The sequence below is a fragment of the Mytilus edulis genome, chromosome 1 (genome assembly GCF_963676685.1).
Source record: "Mytilus edulis chromosome 1, xbMytEdul2.2, whole genome shotgun sequence".
NCBI lineage: Eukaryota > Metazoa > Mollusca > Bivalvia > Mytilida > Mytilidae > Mytilus > Mytilus edulis.
Window position 1 is genome coordinate 72,895,737 of NC_092344.1, and position 20,851 is coordinate 72,916,587.

Sequence of the window (20,851 nt, forward strand, 5' to 3'; positions counted from 1 at the left end):
ATCAAATACAGCAAACCAGTGCCTGAAAATATAAAACAAAAACAGCAACAACTATTCTCATAGGGAGGGCGGGCGGGTTTGGATATTTTAACTTATTTGCGTAACACTTGCTTTCTTGTCGACAGCAAATTAAAAAGTGCCCGATACGGGAATTCCAAAATTCTATTCTAGCTGATACGGGAATTCCAAAATTCTGATTCATGCTACGATCGCCGCTATGGCCATGCCGAATATGGCATTGAGCTACAGGCTGCAACGCCCACGCACCCACACGAATATTTGATTGAATTAAACCAGATTATTGAAAATATAAAATTTTTATAATCTCAATTAATTGCAATACTCATAGAAGAAGACCCTATATCAATACTGAACGAATAACAATGAGATGAAGAACAACGATCAAGAGTTGTTGACGTATTTCTGAACTATGTTGAAGTCCTACCTTTAATCACAAAGTGATTAAAAATTCATCTAGAGTTGTCTCTCTTTATCTGTTGTTTTACCGTAATTCACAAATACCAAAATTAACATTATACAGACTTTCTGTATATTATACTCATTTGTGTAGAGGTTCCTTCCTCTGTTTTTCATTTATAACTTTTACAACTAATACAAAAACAATCCATTGAATTAAACATACATTTTATTACACCAACTTGTATTTACATTTTCATGACTAGAATATACATTTTTACTTTGTGGCATTACTTTGGCTACAGAGTATTTTATAATATTTTGTTGAGGCGCCAGGGTGACTACTGATTACCTATACACAATGGCTATCAGCTGACCTATGTTGACATAGTGTCATAAAACCCCTGGTAGTTAAACACGGTTACACCACCACCTACCATGGGGAGTGACCGGGGAAAACACTCGTATTACCAATGCTCCAGTTATTAGTGCCCCACCTGTTGGCAGGTGTAGGCCTCCCCTCTATAAGATGAGGTGGAGGAGGTCCCAGAGTTACCCATCTGTAGACCCCACCGTTACCACTAACCACATTTTCCAAACCTGCAAATTGTAGAACTTGTCAGGCCCAGAGCAAGGGCCGAGTGAAATAATCCCCCAATCACTACCAGTTTCCCTGGACCGCCGCATGAGAGCCCCAGTCAGCTACCAAATCTGACTGGGGTTCTCACCTCCACAAAATTTTCATTATTGAATCATTGGAAAAGTTGATTTTGTTGTGCGTAGGAAAGACTCAACCCCCCCCCCCTTGTATATTATTTAAGAAAACCTGATTTCCAGTTTGTGACAAATGAGTTCCATCTGTTCTGTATAAAGACACTTCACTTGCCCTAATGTTCTCATGTAATATAGCTTTCCCCCCGTTTTCTATTACAAAGTTTTTGACCACTGAATTCACTCTTTTTCTCTTCTGTTCGATTATTGCACCCGCATTCAAGGGGGCAAAATGCCAGTATCTGCGCTGTAGTATTGAAGACCATATTATAATAACATTTTTAAATAAAGCCTTGTAACGTAGGATAGAACATTTTACATTTTCCATTAAACCCTTCCCTGTCAATTCTAAATCTGTCAAATCATTAGCTCCACAGTGAATTATTATAAAATGAGGAGAAGGTAAAATTTTTCTTTTTGCGTCCAGTAGGGAGTCCAAATCTTTAATCTGTAAACCAGGTTGCCCAATCCAGTATGTTGTTACACCTTTTGACCCCAGTCCCAGGTTGTTCCTACCATATTTCTTCGCCTCTACGTTGGCCCAATGAACAAGGGAACTTCCAACAATCCATAAAATCTTGGGACCTGTGAAAACCTTTAGCTTGTTAGCTTTTTGAAACTAGAAAAATTGTAACCTAATATAGCGAGAATAAGCATGCGATTTCCATCTGCCTAATCTCATAATTACCTCCTCTGAGACCCCCTGCCTGGCTAGTTCCGTGGCTCCCCCAATTCTAAAACTATGTGACCTAAAATGGCCTTTACTAATACGAAGAAAATGTAAAGCTTTTTCCAGTATACTACTGAATTGGTATCTAGTTAAAGGCATACCAGTATAATGGATAAACAAATCTGTATTGTTACAGGTAGGTCGTACCTTTAAATATTCGTTAATGAGTCGTACCGGACAGTAGTTTTTTCCGTTCTCAGCTATCAACAAAGTAACAGACTTTCCCTTTTGGTCAGTTTTTGACCACCTTACTCTTAGCTCCAGGACTTTTCTCCTTACTAAAATATCAGAAATTGTTAAGTTGGACCCATTTATAACAGACTTGGATTTCGAAGTAGTGATTTCCCCTACTCTTAGCAAACCAAAGAAGGCAACAGAAAAAACTGCTGAAAATAAAGCAGCTTCATATTTATTCTTACATACTTTATCTAAACAACTAATCATATCTGATAACAATTGCACTGTAATTGGTGCTCTAATGTCATTACGTTTTCCCCCTTGAATTCTTTTTATTCCTTCTAATGCCTTTCCAATTATAAAGAATTTTGTAGTATCCTGTATCCCTTGAATTTTATGATGGTATGAAACTCCTGATATATAAGATGATATGGTTCCCCCCGAAAGACCCTGTACTGACAAAAAAGCTATAAAATTTAACAAATCATTGACTGGCACCGGCCAATCCTGTTTCAATTTATAAGATGATCTAAAAGTACAAAGTTTTGACAGAGCCAAATTGTATGATTTTTGTGTATTTTTGGACACACCTTGATTGACAATATAATCAGCCACCTGACTTAAGTGTTCCAGATCTGTGTTGGAATTTTGGTTGGCCACTGGTCTGCTTCTGGAGCTAGGCTTCTGAACTTCCCCCACTGAGAACGAGAAAGACAATCAGCAATTTGGTTTTGTTTTGAAGGGATATAAATTGCCTTAACTAATGTATTATTTTTTAAGTTCATTAAAACCATCTGTCTTACTAAAGTCATAACTCTACTTGACTTGCTAGTTTTCATATTAATGATTTGAACAACCGCCTGATTATCAACATGAAAAATAACTTTTTTGTTAACAAAATAGGATTCCCAGGACATAAGAGCAGCTACAACTGGAAACAACTCTAACAATGTCATATCTCTGGTGATTCCAGTCTCAACCCAATGTTTTGGCCATGTGCCTTGGGCCCACTGACCTGCAAAATAGATCCCATACCCGCCTTTGGACCCCCCTGCACTATCAGTGAACAACTCTAATTTTTCATTTGAAACCCATACATTGTCTGTTATTACAGTTACACCATTGTATTGTTTTAAAAAATCTAACCAAACTTCTAAATCTGCTTTCATCTGCTTGTTTACTCGGATTTTGAAATACGATTTTCTTACCCCAATTGTTGAATTTATGAGTCTGCGACAGAAGGTGCGGCCTGGAGCAACTACCTTACAAGCAAAATTCAGGAGCCCAAGAAGGGATTGCATATCTTTAAGAGTTATTTTAGAACTGTCCAAGGTATCTCTGATTTTTTGTGAGAGTTTGACAAGTTTTTCATTTGGAAGTCGCATGATTAAATTCTGTGTATCAAATTCTATACCCAAAAACATAAGTAATGTAGTCGGCAAAGTAGTCTTGTCACTAGCAAGAGGAATACCGATTTTGTTGCATACCTCTTGGAATAACTTCAAAGTATTGCCAACTTTTGATGTTTGGCTCGACTCGACAAAAAGAAAATCATCTAAATAATGGAGGATATCATCATTTCCGCTTTTTAGCTGTATTATCCAATGCAAAGCTTTTGCAAATTTCTCCCACAGGGCACAACTTATTGAGGCCCCCATAGGGAGCATTTTATTAAGATAATATTCACCCTGAAATTTTATCCCCAACAAGTCAAAATCGTGCGGGGCAATTGGCAACAAACGAAAAGCCGCTTTTACGTCACACTGATTTAATCGGGCAAATGTTTTGTGTCTATTAATCAAACATGCTGCTTCGTCCACTGAACTGTACTGCACTGAACAATGATCTTTATCAATAAAATCGTTTATTGAATTATTCTCAGGATAGGATAAATGTTGAATAAGTCTGAAATTCCCATCCTTTTTTGGCACTAGCCCCATTGGTGATACCTGAAGTGTGGGAAAAGGTGGGTATCTGAAAGGACCAGCTATGCGACCAAGTTTAACTTCCTTCATTAATTTTTCTTTAAAAATTTTGGGTAGCTGTAATGCACTTTTTAAATTGGAACTCTCCCTTGGTTCCCTAGAGCCAAAATATTTTAAAGAAAAACCGTATTTGAAACCAGATATAATTTCATGTGCTACATTGTTAAGTGGGTAGAATTCTAAATAATTTTCCAAGACTGATACTTTTATAGGAGTATTTCCCAATGAATAAAAATTAATACTTTTTGTTATTTCTTCCTTGCCCCGGTTATTACATTGGGCTTTTCTGTGTTTGCCACTGCATATTTGGCATATGTGTTTAAACCTACAACGAGGGAAGTAGGGACAGTCAGTACCATTATTATAGTATTTACATGACATATTTACACTTCCACTAGTTACCTGTGATTTTTGATGTGTTCTATTGTTTGGAAGTGTAGCTGCATTTGAGTTATAATTACCACGATTTTGTGTATCTGTTCTATAACCCTGTGATTGCACTGACACACTATTGTGTACTGTGGGAGATGTGATGTGTAATAGCCAATATTCACCGTGTATATTTCCCCAAGATAAATTAGGATTCTTTTCTATTTTTAGCCTAAATTGCTCGTCATAGGTAGCCCAGTTTTCTGACCTAGTTGCCGCTAATCTTATATCGCGCATATATTTTAACAATTCCTGTGCCCGTGTGTTGTATTTCTCAATGTAGACACTCATAAAAATCATGAATGCTGAAGTCCATTCATTTATTGACAAATAAACCCCCGACGATCTTTTTTCAATGCAAATTTTCCCCCTTTTTAATTTCAAATCGCCCTCGTCAACCTCTTCCATTTCTTTTTGCGTTCTCAAAAGAGAATGAAGCTCTATAAATTTTCCCTCCCAAATTTTTTCTTTAATTTTAAAAGACACGTGTTCCCCCACTGTGTCATGCACGCTAGATTCTTGTGACGGAGTGAAATCAATGGAATTATTTGCAATTTTGTGTCTTAAAGAGGGGAATGCCCGTGCATCTTCCTCCGACTCATTACCTGATGAGATATCAGTATTTTCCTCAGGTACTTCTGCCACCACATGTCCGACCTCTTTTGTTTTCTTTGCAGATCTTCTCCGGTCAGCTCCGTCTTTCTTTTGGGCAATTTCTTCGGGCTGCACTTTCTTTCCTCCTGTCCTGCTGGTCGTTCTTCTTTTCTTCCCCATGGCCCTTGATGGCGATCCAACGGCATTTCTCTTGTTAGGCATCTTCTTTTTCTGGATATTTTAACTTATTTGCGTAACACTTGCTTTCTTGTCGACAGCAAATTAACAAGTGCCCGATACGGGAATTCCAAAATTCTATTCTAGCTGATACGGGAATTCCAAAATTCTGATTCATGCTGCGATCGCCGCTATGGCCATGCCGAATATGGCATTGAGCTACAGGCTGCAACGCCCACGCACCCACACGAATATTTGATTGAATTAAACCAGATTATTGAAAATATAAAATTTTTATAATCTCAATTAAAATTAGAAAGATCATCTCATAAGCAACAAGTGTACTAAGTTTCAAGTTGATTGGACTTCAGCTTCATCAAAAACTACCTTGACCAAAAACTTTAACCTGGACGGACGAACGGAACCACAGACGGACGGACGAACGGAGCCACAGACCAGAAAATATAATGCCCCTCTACTATCGTAGGTGGGGCATAAAAAAGAAGATGCGGTATGATTGTCAATGAACTCTCCACAACAGACCAAAATGACACAGACATTAACAACTTTAGGAAATCGTTTGACCTTCAACAATGAGCAAAACCCATACCGCATAGTCAGCTATAAAAGGCGCCGAGATGACAATGTAAAACAATTTAAACGAGAAAACTAACGGCCTTATTTATATAAAAAAATTAACGAACAAAAAATTATGTTACACATTAACAAACGACAACCAATAAATTACACTCAGACTCCTAATTTAGGACAGGCACATACATACTGGTATTCTAGTTTAATTAATACTTACAATGGGTTATCCTTAAAATGTAATTCATAGTCTTTATCGTAAAACATATTGTTATTTCACTTCTTATAGATAAAGATTTATTTGCTTGTACCTCAGGTTTTACAGTGCATTTAAAAAGAATATACAAATATATAAGTACATGCAATATCGGCATTCTTTAAAGCTAGTATGTCATTACATTGAAAGACAATAAAATCATTGGAATTTATTCAAATGAATGCAGATGTGTATCTTGGACTACATGATATGTTCATGATTTAAAAAATTAAACAACGATATCGTAAAAATATCTACAATTCAATACAGAAATAACTTTCAAAAAGCATTCATTAGACACTTCTTTCAACACGTCGGTAACTATTCCTTACTGTTTTTAACAATTTTGTTTCATTTCGAAACATAACAACCATAGTTGTGTTAGCTAAATTGATAATCAGAAATCACACGCTTGCAAAATGCAACATATTTGTAAAGTTCTTTTTTAGAATGCACTTTGAATCAGGATTCACTACTAGTTACTGTAAAATTGAGAAATGAAATGGGGAATGTGTCAAGGAGATAACAACCCGACAATAGAACAGACAACAGCAGAAGTTGTATTTAATAAAAAAAAAAATGTTTGATCTACCAAAAAGAAAATAGTTGCTATCGTCGACAACTCTTGTTTTACGGTTGAGTAGTTATTAAGTTATTGAGATTATATAATAGTCGGTGCTTTCTGTTTCCTTGTCGCATAATTGATACCTCTTTTATATAATAAAATTGAGAGCTACACATGTAAATATTATGCGAATATGTATATAAAGATGTAATACAAATATCCTTAATAATTAAACAATGAACGAAGAAATTTCTTCAACTAAGCGTTAAACACAATTGATATTTCAAATAGATAAATAGAACAATTGTTCAAGATGGTACAAATTTTAGATATACATACTCTGTGCTCTTACTGGAACGAGAAGAGTCGCTATTACAAATAACAATACACCTGATTGTAGCTTTGGGATCATCTGAAAGGTCAATATAATAGCATTTATAACTTAAATTGTTTCTAACATTCTGTTTTAATCGGAACCAATCAAACAATCTAACATCCATACTACATATACTTATACACTGCGTTTCATATGTATTTGCATTCAAACCAAATATTAACCAAATTGAATATCGTGATTAATGTGTGAGTTTCAGTTCGATTAAAGGTATGAGTAAATATTAAGTTGATTTTGTATTCGAGTAATGCTTCGATTTTAAAAAAAAATACTTAAATGTCTACAAGTTATACCAGTAAAATGTCTTGTAAATTATAAAAACAGATTTCATTTTCTATGCAAAGAATAGTTGATAAAATAGGAAGTGGATTCAGTAGACAATTTCGTATATTTAACCTTTCCCCTTATTTTTCACTTTGGCACCCCTTCGTTATTTTTGGAGGGCTTCTATGTCCTTACTTTTGTTAAGTCCTTGATTTGTGACTAACGTGTTTGAAATTAAAAACACATAATCACATACTCTAGTTCTTACTCGAGTGTTTACTTAAACTCTTTCTGAGGATGTGACTCAAATTTAAATAGTAACTTGAGCTATATCTCTAACAGTGACTCAAACTCTTGCTCGGAGAATAAGTCAAACTCAAACTATCTCAAACCTTCACTGGAAATTTATCTTGAAGATAAACTGAATAGATTTGAGTTCATCCGTCACCGACAAAACTCGTCAATTATGCACGCCTTTATGACGTCATTTACCAGATAGAGGGAGTCGCCTGTATCCCTGCACTATTTACGTTCATCCAGCGTCTTAGTGGTCGTCAGTATGCAGGATAAACTAGTAATAATGGTTGCTCTGTAGGTACTTACTGATAATTCCCTAATGACAGCAGTATTAATTGTCAAATTTTGAGATTCAATTTGCCGAATAATTAGTACAATATAGAATTATAGTTTTCCAACCACTAGCTCAACACTGGAATGGAAGTGACGACGCCCCTAAACGCAAAAATGACGTTCACTAAAACCAGAGTTTTTGACGGAAATGCATCGAACTCGAAAGTTGTCTATTCAGGCTAACTCACTGGTTATTTCATTTCGGTAATCTGAATTGGTCGAACCGCCATCACGTGACCTTAAGTTGTCTCGTATATAATCTGAAAATCAAAATGCCTTTAAAGAAAAAAAATCCCATCACTGTTTTTTTCCGGAGTGCGACATTAAAACAAACCGTTTTCCTCACCACTCGTTGTGTCTCTCAATAGGTTCGACTATGGTAGCACAATTCAAAGATTTCAGACCTGCAATTCCCCAGTTTTAAAATGCTGTAACTTTCTTTATAAGTCTTGAAAATTTATAAAAGTGGTATCTATGGATAGCTAACGGATTTCTGTTTCATGTTAATGCAATGTTTGTATTATATGTAACAATTATGTAATTAATTTAAATGATAACTGTGTCTACAAAATTTTACAAGAATTTTTCACTTTTAATTGAAATAGCTTCTTCATGGATCCCAAGAGGGTTGATTTCATTTTATGTTGTTCTTTGAGCTATTATCTGCAAAAGGGTGTCTCAGATTTTGGATAGAATGTATAGATCAAATTTTAACTTTTATGTTGTAGGGATGTTAAAACTAATTTAAATTTATGAGAGAATGGAAGACGACAGCGATAATTTTAGACACCATTTGTAGCTCCTGCTGTGTTAATTAAGATAACATAAAAATGTCTTCTGTAGCTATATATAGAGATGAAAGTTCTACATTGATTCAAGTGAACTGATCATGATTTTGCCATACATTTCATAATAATTGATTATATATCTTGTATCTACCTATATATACCTCTTTTATTAATCTATATGCAGTTTTAAGAAAGTAACAGCATTTTAGAAATTGGAGATTGGGTGTAAAAAAATCTTTTTATCGTGTATTCTTTTCAGAAACATATAGTCGTAAATAAAAATGTTGAAAACCTAGAGGATATAGAATGTCAATGAGTCATCAAATATTTAAAAAAAAGCCACAATGTTGCCATATCATGTTCATGTATACAGTGAATCAATTAAATATAATTATCCACATTTCTATTGCAGACTTTATGTATAATTTGAAACCAACGAAAATGCTTGCAGATGTTTCAAGACAGATTAAGTACACTTGGCTCTATCATGGTGGCCCCTTTATATAAGGGATTGAAGCTGAAGTACAGGCGAGGAGATCTACTGATCTTCGCCAAAAACACTTATTATTATAATCAAGTAAGATTGAAGTCGTGCGCACCTAGCCACAGTGAAGTTCTTATTCACAGCTACAGTTTTGATAAACTGTCCGTACAGTTTTGCATCTAAGCCCTTTAGAGTGATGATAATACATGATAATGCGTCAAGTTTCTGATAAAAATATTCCAGGACAGAAAGAATGAAATCGATTGAAACTATGTTAATTCCAACATTTGTTTTAACTAATCATGGAAATCAAATATTAGAAAGGAAGACGAGAAGTTTGTGATTTTTCCCTAAATGAATTCAAGTTTTAATTTGTCTTCCTATAACTCTGAATTTATATTAAATGTATACGTATGTAATCAGCTAAATATTCACATTTATAAATATTGATAGTTGTTGTGTATTTACTATAAATTCAGTCATACAACAATTGCTACCTACAATAAAAAACAAACAAAAAACGGAACAGAACAGAAAATGTGGTTTTTATAAACAAACAAACATAATTATATTGAAGTGATAATAAATTATTTTTTTCTAACATTTTGTAATTTTTAAGTAGTGTACATGTAATTAGTAAGCTTTTTTTCAATACAACATCATTTTTGATGAAATTTCTTGGACTTAGATGTAAAACTGTGTAAACTATAATTGATCGTTTTATATGTAGATGAAAATTACTTAGAATACTAGGCCATCGATGTTTTTTAACCTAAATAAAGTTATATGTATGTGAAAGAAAATGTGGTCATGAAGATTCACGTCCGATAATACTGATTTATTTTTGTAAAGACACTTTATTAAAATTTTGTTTTAGAATAATATTTTTGTCTAAATCTATAAACAATTATGTGTTTGAGACGTAAGGGTCAGTTGTCTGTTTCAGCTCTTTTATTTAAGAATTGAATGCTTTTTTTCGTAACTTCATTGGGGTGTAAAAGCGTTGACCAAAGTACATTTTGTATGAAGCGCGGAAGCGCTTCATACTAAAATGTGCGCACGGTCAACGCTTTTACAACCCTATGAAGTTACAAAAAGAAGCATTCAATACTTATAATTACATTTTTTTAGCAATGATCATGAAAACACGAATTTTATTATTGTTTTATTTAATTCACCTGTGCACTTTATTGTGGGACCACGTGTTATCATGAATGAAAAGTTTTATTGAGCAATGCAGTTTGCTTACGGAATAACACATGATGTGCAGTTAATTAGCCAATCACAATAAAGTATCATACTGAAACATACATCTAATGTAATTATAAAAGCATGCAAAGCAAACGTTTGATCAACTTGCTTACTATGATTGCTTTGATGTTTGCGAAAAATAGGTAGGCGGAGTTTTAGGTTGTTTTATATATACTTTGATTTGATTGGACAATAACAAATTGACAAAGTTAATGTTTATTGTCCAATCAAATTTCAGTATATTGTAAACAGACTGAAATAGACTACCTACCTTTTGTTTACAAACATCCAAACAAACATAGCCAGCAAATTGATCGAAGGTTTGTTTTGTATGCTTTTATACAAAGAGCTATTATATAAATGATTAAAAATCTACAAACGGGAGAACACATGTCTATGCATGAAACTGTCCCTCTACCTATTAAGGTTTGCCTTTTTTATCCTGCAATTGGGTGTTTACTATACAGATACAGCCCTACAGATATCGCTATGCTGTACCTGTATACTATACAGATATCACTTTGAAGCTCCGCCAACTACCGGACTGAGTATTGTATGAACCTACGTGACAGAATGTGTATTGGAGTCGCATTCTAATGACGTATCAATTGCGAATTAACGATTACTTTTATACGTTCTGTTTGTTTTCAAACATTTCTTTAGAGCAATAAGAATCACACCAATTTTCTGATAACATAAACACATGAACAGCAGTCTTTTATACGATGACAATTACCGATTTCAACACTTGAATGTGTATGAGTGTGTAACAAAAACAACCATGTCAATTTCAGCATGCATTTTTAGTGAATGTCGAGTCTGAAGCGTAGGACAACTCGTACACTCCTGTCTCAAATTGGACAATGTTTTGTTATTTGTTTTGACTGTTAAAATTAGTTGTTATGTTAAAATAGATAATTATTCACCCTGAGCGATGTATTATTATTGACCATTCGAGATTCTTTTTTTGCGAACCCGTCTTCTGCTGAATGTGTGATTACTACATATCGTATTACTACACAGGCCTCAGGGGATTACACATTGAAAATAAATGCAAAATATGTGTTTTTGTGTCTTTCAAAACACAAATAATATACAGAATTAATTGCAGGATAAAAACAATAACTGTTTAGCTACAAGCTCGCATACACCTTGTTTCCTAGCTTCGTACACATACAGCTGATATTTTAAGCCACTAAACAGTTATTGTCTATATAAATGGTCGTATTACACTTTAATTAAGCTTTACCGTAAAATGGTCTTTTGTTTTAGTTTGCAAATGTATTTGTTGTTGGCATGACACGAGTTATGTTCTTCTCATATATCTTATGATGGTATGATACTAAACCCCTAACGGGACGGATTGTGTATGATATTGATATGATGAAATCAATATCTTTCAATCAGTTTGGAGCTGGTAAGTCAGTTAACTGCTATAGTAGTCTGTTTCTTTTATGTATCACTGTCATTTTGTTTATTTTCTTTGGTTACATCTTCTGACATTAGACTTGGACTTCTCTTGAACTGAATTTCAAATGTGCGTATTTTTGTGCGTTTACTTTTCTACATTGGCTAGAGGTATTAGGGGGGGGGGGTGAGATCTCATAAACATGTCACAAGTTAACCCAGCCGCATTTTTGCGCCTGTACCAAGTCAGGAGCCTCTGGTCTTTGTCAAGTGTATTATTTTAATTTTAGTTTTTTGTGTACAATTTGGAAATTAGTATGGCGTTCATTATCACTGAACTAGTATATATTTGTTTAGGGGTCAGCTGAAGGACGCCTCAGGGTTGTTTTTTCTGTGGTCGGGTTGTTGTCTCTGACACATTTCCCATTTCCATTCTCAATTTTATTGATATTTCAACTTCTCTGATAAACACATGGGATTGAGATAATAAATTAAGGAGTAATAGCAAATACTGGTTGGTTCGGGAGTCACAATGATTGACCTGGTAGGTTGAAAAGTCTTCCTATGGTCTGTTCCATTATTAAATAGAAAGTTAAACAATCCGGGTGTATCAATATAAAATTAAGCAGGGCTAATATCATGAATATTCATACTACACGTCTAAATATTCTCGTCAGAAATATTAATTTGATTTACCACTAGGCGTAACAACTGTCCATCATCATCTATAACATTGATTTGAACAAAATATATAAGTTATGTTTTATAAACTGTTTAACATTTAATAAGTAACCTACCTTCATTGCAACAAGAACAATATCACTGTGTATTAACTGTCAACCAGGAAGTTCAAGACATACTGTTCATATTTATATACCCAATTTGGATATTTTTAGTCGGTGAGAAGTCAGGCATTTACATATCATATAACTGTCGATTCAAACACAAATTTAAGTATTAATAGTATTTACTGGGAATAAACCCATACGTAATATTGTTCAAGGAATGCTGTGGAAGACGACGTTATAGTTTAATCATATTTATTTATAGTGGATTAGGAAACAAGTTTTACAACTTTTATTAATACCTTTACAATTTGCAGGTGTAACTGCTGTATTGTAGCGGCATAAGCCTGTTATTTTTCGAAATCTACAAGGGTGTCTTTAACGAGCAAGATATAGTGCTCTCTCGTAACACGGGTCAGCCATTTATCATCCCCTTCCGACGGACTATCATCGTTTCCTCAACACCATACTTGCAAATGGTGTCAAAGGCCGGCCAAAAATTCAGTCCCTGAAAAGTTATATGGAAACCCTTGTTCAAACATAGCTCTGATTTACTTAATTTTATCCTAAAATGAAAACATCAAAACCTACCTTGACCAACAACCTTTAACCTGAAATTTGCACTATCATTTTCTATGTTCAATGAACCGTGAAATTGGGGCAAAAACTCTAATTTGGCATTTTAATTAGAAATATCATATCACAGCGAACATGTATACTAAGTTTCAAGTTGATTGTACTTCAACTTCATCAAAAACTACCTTGACCAAAAACTTTATCCTGAAATTTCCACTATCATTTTCTATGTTCAGTGAACCGTGAAATTGGTGCCAAAACACTAATTTGGCATTCAAATTAGAAAGATCATATCATATGGCACATGTCTACTGAGTTTCAAGTTTATTGTACTTCAACTTCATCAAAAACTACAGTGGAGATCACTTCTAACCTCTCATCAGAACTGTCAGAAAAATCTGTCATAGAACTGTTCTAACCTGTCCTAGAACAATTCTACCCTAGAACTGTTCTAAGTAGAACTGTCAGAATCAGTTCTAGGTAGAACTGACTAAATCAGTTCTAGGAAGAACTGTCAGGATCAGTTCTAGGGTAGAACTGTCTAAAACTGTTCTAGGTAGAACTGTCCAAATGAGTTATAACAGTAGAACTGTCAGCAGATCTGACTAAATCAGTCAGGACTGTAGAACAGTTCTAAATGACGTCACTGTAGTAAGGGCACTTTACTGATAAGTCTTTTGTAGACGAAACGCGCGTTTGGCGTATATACTAAATTTAGTCCTGGTATCTATGATGAGTTTATTTACAACCTCTTGGTCGATGCCACTGCTGGTGGAGATTTATTTCCCCGAGGGTATCACAAGCCCAGTAGTCAGCACTTTTTGTGCTGACATGAATTGTCATTGATATGGTTATATTTATAAATTTACTATTTACACATTTTTGATTTTTTTGAAATACTAAGGCTTTTCTACCTCAGGCATAGATAACCTTAGCTGTACTTGGCAAAACTTTTAGGAATTTCGGTTCTCAATGCTCCTCATCTTCGACCTTTATTTGGCCTTTTTTGGATTCGAGCGTCACTGATGGGTCTTTTGTAGACAAAACGCGCGTTTTGCGTATATACTAAATTTAGTCCTTGTATCTATGATGAGTTTATTTAGAATTGAGAAGAAAAAAATCACTTGTATTTACTTTTCTATATAATAGCAGATTTTCCATATTTTTTACTGATTAAACGTTACATGGACAAATATCGAAGTGGATAGAAGGTTATCCAACTCATCGGAGAAATATTTTTATAAGATTGCATATAGTGAAACATCATTGTTAACGTTTCTTCGTTCCCCGTTTTTAACAGTCTCTTCCTAAATATAACTCTGCATTTAATTCATGGAATTTTAATCGTATTTTACCTTGTTTGCCTTGGATTTACATTCATGATTTAAGATTCTGTTTTGACAAATGTTCAAACGAAAATTGTACAGTGGATGAATAATGGGATATTAATGAAAAAAGTGTTGTATAACCATGATAACGTAAAAAAATATATATACATTTGCACCATCTCGTCAATTTAGCCAGACTTATCCATAACGATTATAAATGATATCTGGGAGTCTGGAACGTCAGAAAAATATACATGAATGAAACATTTGCCACAGGACGTTTGGCTACAAACAAAATCATGCATTTTTCTTTGCCTTCTTCAAATTATATTAACAGTATACTATTCCAAGAAGAGAACTTCCCATACATGTACATTTTATTTTAAAATAAAGTATATGAATCAGTCATGTGAGTGTTGGATGATGCCGTTAAATAGTTTTGTTTAAAAAAGAAACCATCACAAACTACTGACTTAACAAGTCACTTTAGTGACGGTTCATTATTATGGATACAGAGAGGAAATAACGGCGCACTAAATTTTTATATATGGTATAAATACACCTTATTGCTATTTGTCCGCCATTACTGGATATTAAACAGGTTCCCGTAAAATTTTGACGTCATAAAACAAAATATCTGACTCCACAATGGAAAAGTGATTGTTCTATGCTTCAAAAGTTCAAGCGGCTGGGTCAGCCGGGATTATCGATAAGGTGTGTTGTGTTCCAAAGTTGGTGTCATTTTGATCATACAATCCGTCCTGACATAGAAATACTATTGCTTTACAATCATGACAATGAGGCCATATATATTTACATGATATTGATAAAGTGTAAATATGTTCAGTTTTGGTTGATGCGGTCAAATTTATTTGGATACATGTCAACTCGTACTTTCGACAACTCGTACTCAACCAACACGTACCCTATTTTTACCAACTCGTACCTCTACCAACTCGTACTTCTACTAAGTCGTACTCAATATATTTTTTACATTAATATATAAGTTCAATATTTTGAATAAAAAAGAGGACTTGCTGGTACTCTAAATTGATGTGGATTTTTTTTTAAGCCAATGTGTTCCAATATTGCTGTCATTTGAATTATACAATCCATCGTGGTATGTAACTATAAGTGTCAAAGTGATTTACTATGTGGCTATACATATATATATATATTAAGATTTACATAATAAAGTGTTAATATGGTCAGTTTTGATTGATGCTGTCACATATGGTCAGTTTTGGTTGATGCTGTCAAATATGGTCAGTTTTGGTTGACACATCATGGTTGATGCTGTAAAAAATTGTCAGTTTTGGTTGATGCAGACAAATAGTTTTGTTACATGAGTCAGTCTGAGGTATGAAAACTACTGATAAAAAGAGGACATGCTGGCACTATAAACTGATGCGAGCATAATTTTGTTTTCCAATATTGCTTTCATTTACATTAAACAATTCATCCTGATATAAAAAAAATATAAGTGATTTACTTTGCGGCTATTAGGATTTACATCATATACATAATAAAGTGCAAATATGGTCAGTTTTTGGTTGATGCGGACAAATTATTTTAATATACCAGTCAGTCTGAGGTATGAACACTACTGATATTTGTTTATGATGCAATATTTTGAATAAAATGAGGACATGCTGGCACACTAAATTCATTGTGTTCCAATATTTCTATCATTTGTTTTATCATGATTATATAATCCATCCTTACATAAAAATATTACAGATTTATTATGCGACTATGAGAAATACATAAAAAGAGCAACTATAGTCTGTTTTGGTTGATGCTGTCAAATATGGTCAGTTTTGATTGATGCAAACAAATAATTTTGTTACATGAGTCAGTCTGGGGTATGAAAACTACTGATATTTGTTTCTGATGCGATATTTTGAATAAAAAATTGAAATGCTCAATTGATGCGGATGCATGTTGCAGTTATCTATATACTACAGTCCCTCTTGACCTAAAATTGTAACTGAATTACTGTGCAGTTACAAATGTATATGGATTTACATGTAAAAAAGCAAATATTGTAATCTTTGGTTGATGCGGTCAAAAGATTTTATTACACGGCTCAGTCTGAAGTATGAAAACTACTGATATTTGTTTATGATTCAATATTTTGAATAAAAAGTGTACATGCTCATTGGCGAATCCAGGGGTTGGGGTGGGTCCAGGGTATGGAACCCGCCTTTTTTTGGACCATCAACGCATTTGAATGGGAGCATATACATGTAGTTGGAACCCCCTTTACTCTGGATTGGGACCCCCCTTTTTAAAATGGCTGGATCCGCACTATAGATTGATGCGAACAAAATTGTTTTCCAATATTACTGTAACTTGTAAATTACAGTCCCTCTTGACCTAAAATTATAACTGAAGTACTGTGCAGCTATATAGATTTGCAGAAAGAAAGAGCAAATAATGTCAATAAAATTGAGAATGGAAATGGGGAATGTGTCAAAGAGACAACAACCCGACCAAATAAAAAACAACAGCAGAAGGTCACCAACAGGTCTTCAATGTAGCGAGAAATTCCCGCACCCGGAGGCGTCCTTCAGCTGGCCCCTAAACAAATATATACTAGTTCAGTGATAATGAACGCCATACTAATGTCCAAATTGTACACAAGAAACTAAAATTACAAGACTAACAAAGGCCAGAGGCTCCTGACTTGGGACAGGCGCAAAAATGCGGCGGGGTTAAACATGTTTGTGAGATCTCAACCCTCCCCCTATACCTCTAACCAATGTAGAAAAGTAAACGCATAACAATACGTACATTAAAATTCAGTTCAAGAGAAGTCCGAGTCTGATGTCAGAAGATGTAACCAAAGAAAATAAACAAAATGACAATAATACATAAATAACAACAGACTACTAGCAGTTAACTGACATGCCAGCTCCAGACTTCAATTAAACTGACTGAAAGATTATGATTTCATCATATGTACATCAGGCACAATCCTTCCCGTTAGGGGTTTAGTATCATACCATCATAACATATATGAGAAGAACATAACCTGTGTCATGCCAACAACTGTTTTTAGAATAAATGTGTTTAGTTCCGACGCAAAGACCTTATCAGTGACTCAATATTAACGCCAAAATATGCAATCTTTAATGACTTGACAACAGTATCGTAATTATATCCCTTCTTAATAAGTCTATTCAAAGGTTTTTTAAGTTTCTGAGGTGAATACTGACACCTTTGTGCTTTATAAAGAATATTTCCATAAAAATCAGTTTAGATTGATACGGTCAAAAGATTTTTGTTAAACAGGTCTGTACGAGGTATGAAAACTACTCGTAAACATATATCCCATTTGTGAAATGGGAAACAAGTACTTACATTTGGTTTATGAGGTCAGATAATTTTGTTATCTGATAACGAGCCCTCCTGACTCCCGGAATGACAAATGTAAAACAATTTAAATAATAATCCCCCCCCCCCATAATACTAACGGCCTAAAAATGAAAAGAAAAACAAAATAAATATTTAACACATCAACAAAAGAAAATCACTGAATAACAGGAACCTGACTTGGAACAGGCAAATACATGCAGAATATGGCGGGGTTATAAAACATGTCCTCTTGTCGATTATAAATCTGAAATAAAACCGGCAACATAGCAAAACTCAAATATACAATATTAATCGCTATTTTGCCGAAGCCTTTATATTTAGACAAAGAGGTCTTAAAACTTATAAATCAATTCTAGCCGTAGAATTTATAAATCAATTTTAGCCGTAGAATTGATAAATTAATTCTAGCCGTAGAATTTATAAATTAATTCTAGCCGTAGAATTTATAAATCAATTCTAACCGTAGAACTGTTCTAGAAGAAGCTAGAACTGTCTCAAACTGTTTTAGGGTAGAACTGTCAGGATCAGTTCTAGGTTAAAACTGTTCTAGCTACAACTGACTAAAAGGTGTCAGGCTGACAGTTCAACGTACAATCCTAGAACAGTTCTACGGTTAGAATTGATTTATAAATTCTACGGCTAGAATTAATTTATAAATTCTACGGCTAAAATTGATTTATAAATTCTACGGCTAGAATTGATTTATAAGTTTTAAAACCTCTTTGTTTAAATATAAAGGCTTCGGCAAAATAGCGATTAATATTGTATATTTGAGTCAATGTCATTTCAAGAATTCAAGCATCATCGCAAACAAAATTGTCTTATAGGAGAAAGGTGTCATATAGCCTAGCTTACAGAAACATCAATTACAAATATCAAACATGGACACATAGATGTGGCTGCCTATTTAATATAAGATTTGTTGTTGTTAATCTTATGTTATAAAATGTCATCAAGGAAAAATGGGAAATTGTCACTCCCCCTCCTTTAGACTGAGAGATACACGGCACTTCAATTTTACAATAATTGTATATACTTAACCGACGTGTATTTCCTGGGATCGTCATGTTTCAAGATTTGGCAGAGCTAGAGCTATATTATAAACATTTCACATGCCTAGTGCAAAACAAACCACCATATTCAATATAAATTTTGTACTGTACTATATCTGTTCTTAACATTACCATCAATAATTTTAAATGCAAAGACCAAACAGTTATCTTTCCCTGTTTGCAATCGCCAACACACAATCATTTACTATGTCTTTGATCTTATTTTCCAAAAACGACCTTGAATACGATTTATGATTTGCAAAGTACAGGACCCTTTAAAACGTATTAATTTTATTTGAAAATAAGCAGTCGAATTGCCAGATTACGACATCATTTCTATAGTTTCATAGGAATGTGTTCCAAGTACAAAGAGTCAACAGTTACATCCGAATTCCACATAAAATTCCAGAATTCAAAACATTATTAGTAGTCTTAACGAAATTTACTAAGTCCTTGCATCAAGTACAAATGCACATAATAAAAGAAAACCAGTTTCACCCATGAAAAGTTTCAGAAAATATTATAAAGAGACTGGTGTAACAATGAAGTAGAAAACATATCTGCTTGGCGCATACAGTATACTTTAAAATGTAGATTTTGTTAATGGCTGACGTGTATAAAAAGACCAGAACGGAATCATCAATACGGAGAGGCTATCTATTTGTAATGTACATATGTATATCGAAATAAAAATAATTACATTAAGTTTAATATAAAAGGTCATGAATTTAAAATACGTAGACGAGGTTTTCAAGCCATACAATTAAAAGTTTTGGGTACGGAAACAAGCAACATTACATGGACGAGTTGACCGACTTGGATGTATACAAACTATTTCAGCATGATTTGTTAGGACCTCTGACAAGTGCGTTTCATTAAACCCCACTTCTTGTCCCTAACATACGTGCACGTGGAAATGGGAAACTAAGGAATCTCTAATATGTTGATATTTGTATCGGAGTAAACTCTCTAGATCAGGAATGTCAATTTCTTCGCACTGAATTTCAAACCAAAATTTGACAAGGAAATCGTCATAACAACATTTAAAAAAAATCAATGAATATCGTGGTCAGGTTTATGTATTCCTCCTTTTCCCAAGCAAAAAAAAAACAACAAAAATTACCAAAAATGACTCACCTTTTGATTTGACATCAATCATGTCTTTAATAGACAAACAAGAGGCCATACAAACACACATCTTCAAAAGTTGTAAATTGCTTTTGGCTGTAAACTAGCTCTGATTAAATGCGACTGTTCACAAAAGTGAACTTTTGGTCGTTTGTATTGATAGATTTTTCAAAACCCTGTCACTTCTGTTTTGTATCGATATGACGAGCTCAGTCCCTTTCAAATAATTATAATAGCTTGTTCTTATGTGGTACTGTTATCAGGGTCACACCACTTTATCTGGTTAGGTTTCACACATCGGTTCATGTATGTTTAATAAAAAGAGAATATCATATGGCTTTTTCAATATCGAATCCGTATCAATCCAAGACACTAATATAATCCCAAGAGCTCTGATCGAGGGATTATATTGGTTGAGGGTTGATACGGTGTGTGTTTTTATGTGACGTAACGTCATACAGATAAGAAGGATTGAAATGACGTCATACAGATTATAGGTTTGACATGACGTCATACAGATTAGGGTTTTGATAAAGCCTTTGAAACAGTGACTGCAATCGATGCCGTGACGTCATACAGATTAAATGTGTGATAAAGCTTTTGCAACCGTGCTGATATCGATATCATCACGGGTGGCTGATACAGCACGCTTGCCATTAATTGTATTACACATACAATTTATCTGTATTTA

General features: G+C 34.1%; 3 protein-coding genes across 6 annotated transcripts in view; all 3 read right to left on the minus strand.

The window, feature by feature from the left end:
* LOC139489596 (receptor-type tyrosine-protein phosphatase mu-like) overlaps positions 1-12,761 on the minus strand; it is a 107,852-nt gene extending 95,091 nt beyond the window's left edge. Inside the window, exons 1-2 of the mRNA XM_071276190.1 lie at positions 12,708-12,761; positions 7,032-7,104 (exon numbers count right to left, since the gene is read on the minus strand). Coding sequence (XP_071132291.1) covers positions 7,032-7,104; positions 12,708-12,713 — 79 coding nt within the window. The 5' untranslated portion in view covers positions 12,714-12,761. The remainder of the gene's footprint in view (positions 1-7,031; positions 7,105-12,707) is intronic.
* The window catches only part of LOC139489619 (multiple epidermal growth factor-like domains protein 10), a 297,206-nt gene that overhangs the window by 30,327 nt on the left and 246,028 nt on the right, over positions 1-20,851 (minus strand). The gene's annotated exons all lie outside the window — the stretch shown is intronic.
* On the minus strand, positions 635-5,779 carry LOC139489646 (uncharacterized). Its single transcript, XM_071276284.1, has 2 exons — positions 4,483-5,779; positions 635-1,773 (listed from the first exon to the last, which is right to left on the minus strand). The coding sequence occupies exons 1-2, from the start codon at positions 5,323-5,325 to the stop codon at positions 1,720-1,722; spliced, it is 897 nt and encodes a 298-aa protein (XP_071132385.1). The 5' UTR covers positions 5,326-5,779; the 3' UTR covers positions 635-1,719.